This window comes from Echinops telfairi, unplaced genomic scaffold, assembly GCF_000313985.2.
Source record: "Echinops telfairi isolate 266 unplaced genomic scaffold, ASM31398v2 ScPeMD7_7469;HRSCAF=8507_0, whole genome shotgun sequence".
In the NCBI taxonomy this organism is placed as follows: Eukaryota; Metazoa; Chordata; class Mammalia; order Afrosoricida; family Tenrecidae; genus Echinops; species Echinops telfairi.
Window position 1 is genome coordinate 83,456,792 of NW_022111372.1, and position 3,341 is coordinate 83,460,132.

At 50.2% G+C, this 3,341-nt stretch overlaps 1 protein-coding gene across 1 annotated transcript in view; it reads left to right on the top strand.

Annotated features, from left to right (window-relative positions):
- The window catches only part of PDE6A (phosphodiesterase 6A), an 87,643-nt gene that overhangs the window by 62,729 nt on the left and 21,573 nt on the right, over nucleotides 1-3,341 (top strand). The window contains exons 15-17 of the mRNA XM_004696720.2: nucleotides 291-378; nucleotides 516-616; nucleotides 1,259-1,366. Coding sequence (XP_004696777.1) covers nucleotides 291-378; nucleotides 516-616; nucleotides 1,259-1,366 — 297 coding nt within the window. The remainder of the gene's footprint in view (nucleotides 1-290; nucleotides 379-515; nucleotides 617-1,258; nucleotides 1,367-3,341) is intronic.

Genomic DNA, 3,341 nt, shown 5'->3' on the forward strand with positions numbered 1-3,341 from the left:
GTGTGTGTGTGTGTGTGTGTGTGTGTGTGTGTGTGCCCTTTTCTTGAGGTAAGAGTCCACACTTTCAACAGCTTCTCCACAGGAAGCATGACCCCTAACAGGCTCAGAGTGGCTTGGGAAGAGAGCTAAAGAAGAAGAGTAGGCCAAGCTGATGTCCGGTCCCCAGGTTTCCACTCCAGAGCTGACCTGGCAGTGTCTCTGCCTATCAAACTGGGAGGTGGCAGGACAGGGTGAGGCCTCTCATCCCCACCTTGGCCGTCCCGTGCCGGTCTCTTTCCCTTCCCTTGCAGATCCCAGAACCCACTGGCCAAGCTCCACGGCTCCTCCATTTTGGAAAGGCACCACTTGGAGTTTGGCAAAACCTTACTGAGAGACGAGGTAGGACGGCCGGCTGCGCTGGCCGGGGGGTGGGTCCCACCAGGAGCCCGGTGCTGCCCTCTGGGGTGACTCTCAGGAGTTGCGTAGCTTTATCGGCAGGATCCCTTTGCACACCTCTCCTCTGGGTCTCTCCTTAGAACCTGAATATCTTCCAAAACCTCAACCGCAGGCAGCACGAGCATGCCATCCACATGATGGACATCGCCATCATCGCCACGGACCTCGCCCTCTATTTCAAGTCGGTATCTGCTCTCCTGCCGATAGCCACCATCAAATAGCAGTGAACACGCTTCTCCTCAGGGGAAGGGCCTGCACTCGGCCCCAGTAAGGATTCCGGACCACTGCCGGTGCATCGGTTCTGACCCCGAGCCAGCCTGTTAGTGTCTCTAAGGCTGTAAATGTCTATGGGAATGGAAAGCCTTCTCTTCTCCCCATAGCATGATCGTGCATTTGAACTGCTGACCTTGCCATTAGCAGCCCAACACTTACCCAAGCCCACCCTCAGAGTTCTTCCCTGTAACGATCACGGCCAGGAAACCCTATGGGACAGTCCTACTCTGGCAGGTAGGGTCCCTGGGAACCAGGATGGCTCAGTGGCCCACACCAGCGTAGACTCTTTTCTACATTTGCGTGAGGTATAGATTACCTCTCCCCACAGCCCTGTGATGTAGATATTGTTGCCGGCATAGGGAAATGGAAGTCCATAGAGTTACCAAAGTTCGACAGCACGTCACTGGCAGAGTTGGAACACAGGCTTGGCTTTGTAAATTCTGTTCCCATTTGTCATTTTGGCCTCCATCTGAAACAGCCCACAATAGAGGGCGAGGAGGCTGCCTTATTCCAAGCCCGGCTCCCTCTGACACCCTGCTGTGTGCTGTAGGAAGAGGACCATGTTCCAGAAGATCGTGGACCAATCCAAGACCTACGAGACGGAGCAGGAGTGGACTCAGTACATGATGTTGGAACAGACACGGAAGGAGATTGTCATGTGAGTAGAGGCTGAACCCAAGGCCTTGAAGCCCAGGGTCATAAGATAAGATGCTACATCAACCGAGCCTGGGACACGGTCCAGTCTTCAGGTCTTTGATAAATGAAAATTGAAGTTAAGTCAGCACAGAATTGTAGACATTGTGACATATGTTTAATCTTTATTTTAGCATGAAAAAAAGTAAAGATATATACCATTGTTTTATTTATCTGTATAAAAAGTATCATGTTTGAAATAGTTCAGTCATAAACCAGAATTTTAGTGATGGTTATATAACTTATTTTTTAAAAATGAAACATCATATAAATTGTGATTTGCATGATAACTACATGTCACTCAAAATATACTCTCACAGGCTTAATTTTTCAATGTTCCTGTACATTTGCCAATGCCCTACAATATGGCAGTGCTATTCACAAATTAGTTACCTACATAGTTTATGTCAAATGTATTTTTATTTGCTGGCATGGGGGCTGGTGATGAGATTCAAATGCTACCTTCTCTACATTCCTAATGTGCTTCCACCACTCACCCCAATGGATGCCGAGGCAAAAGCCACATGGTTACTCAGGCTCCTCTGTGATAAGTCTGGGGCACTGAGGGATGGCCAGCAGGACCTAGAGGGAGACAAGACCTCACCTGTTCCCAAGGAACGCCTCTTTCCTTTACCCTCCGACGCTCCGTACAGGTGCGACCTGATTACCTGGTGGTGGTGGTTAGGTGCTGCCAAGTCCACGTTGACCCACAGTGACCCCACGCACAAGTCCACGTCGACCCACAGTGACTCCACGCACAAGTCCACGTCGACCCACAGTGACGCCATGCACAAGTCCAAGTCGACCCACAGTGACGCCATGCACAACAGGACCAAACACTGCCCGTGCTGGGCCGTCCTCACAGTGGTTCCTAAGCCGGAGCCCAGGATGCAGTCACTGTGTCAATCCGTCTCCTCTAGGGACATACTCTTGTTCACTGCCCTTCCTCTTTACCAAACACGATGTCCTTCTCCAGGGACTGGTCTCTCCTGACAATATGCCCAATGTAGATAAGACAGAGTCTTGCCGTCCTTGCCTCTAAGGAGCACTCTGGCCTTTCTTCTTCCAACACAAGTCGGTTTGTCCTTTTAGCCATCCATGGTACGTTCAACGGCCTTCTCTAACACCACTATTCAAATGCACTCATTCTTCTTCGGTCTTCCTTTTTCAATGTCCACCACTTGTCTGCCTATTGCACTGCGGTGGCTCGTGTGTGGCTGTGATGCCGGGGCTCTGTCACTGGTGTTTCCAATGCCGGCAGGGTCCCCCAGGGTGAGCAGGTCTCAGCGGAGCTTCCAGACTGAGAACAGACAGGGAAGAAGGGCTCGGCTCCCCACTTGGGAGGAAGGAGCCTCGGAGAGCCGGATGCAGAGCTTGGAAGCATTTTCAAATGCTGAAAGCCTGATTAAGACACAGATGCAATCAAAAAGGAGTGGCTGCTGGATAGGCTTGAGGAAGATCAGGGGAAGCAGGGCAAATAGCTCCTCCCTCCGTCCCCACAAGTATCCAACTAGAACCCCGCGGAGACCCCTGGTCTTGCATAGACGTGTGGTCTCCTCCCACTGAACAAGGGAGCAGCACAAGCTTTGAATAATAGGAACTATTCTCGGATCTGAACGCCACTGCCATGGAATTGATTCCAATTCGTAGCAACCCTGTACACGTTTTCCTATATACTGTCACTCTTTAGGGGAGCAGACAGCCTCCCTTTTTCGGTGGGTTTGAACTTCCAGCCTTGCAGTCAGCAGCCCAACCCCTGAACCCACAAAGCCCCAGGCTCCTATTTTTGGATAAGAGGACTTAATATTAGGAAATCATATTGTCTCCCTAAATGATTATTTATTTAAGATGATTCCAAGAAAAAGATCTACTCTCTTGGGAATTTGAAGGCCCATTACAAAATTCTCACGAGAAATAAGTATGTTAGAATACTCTACACT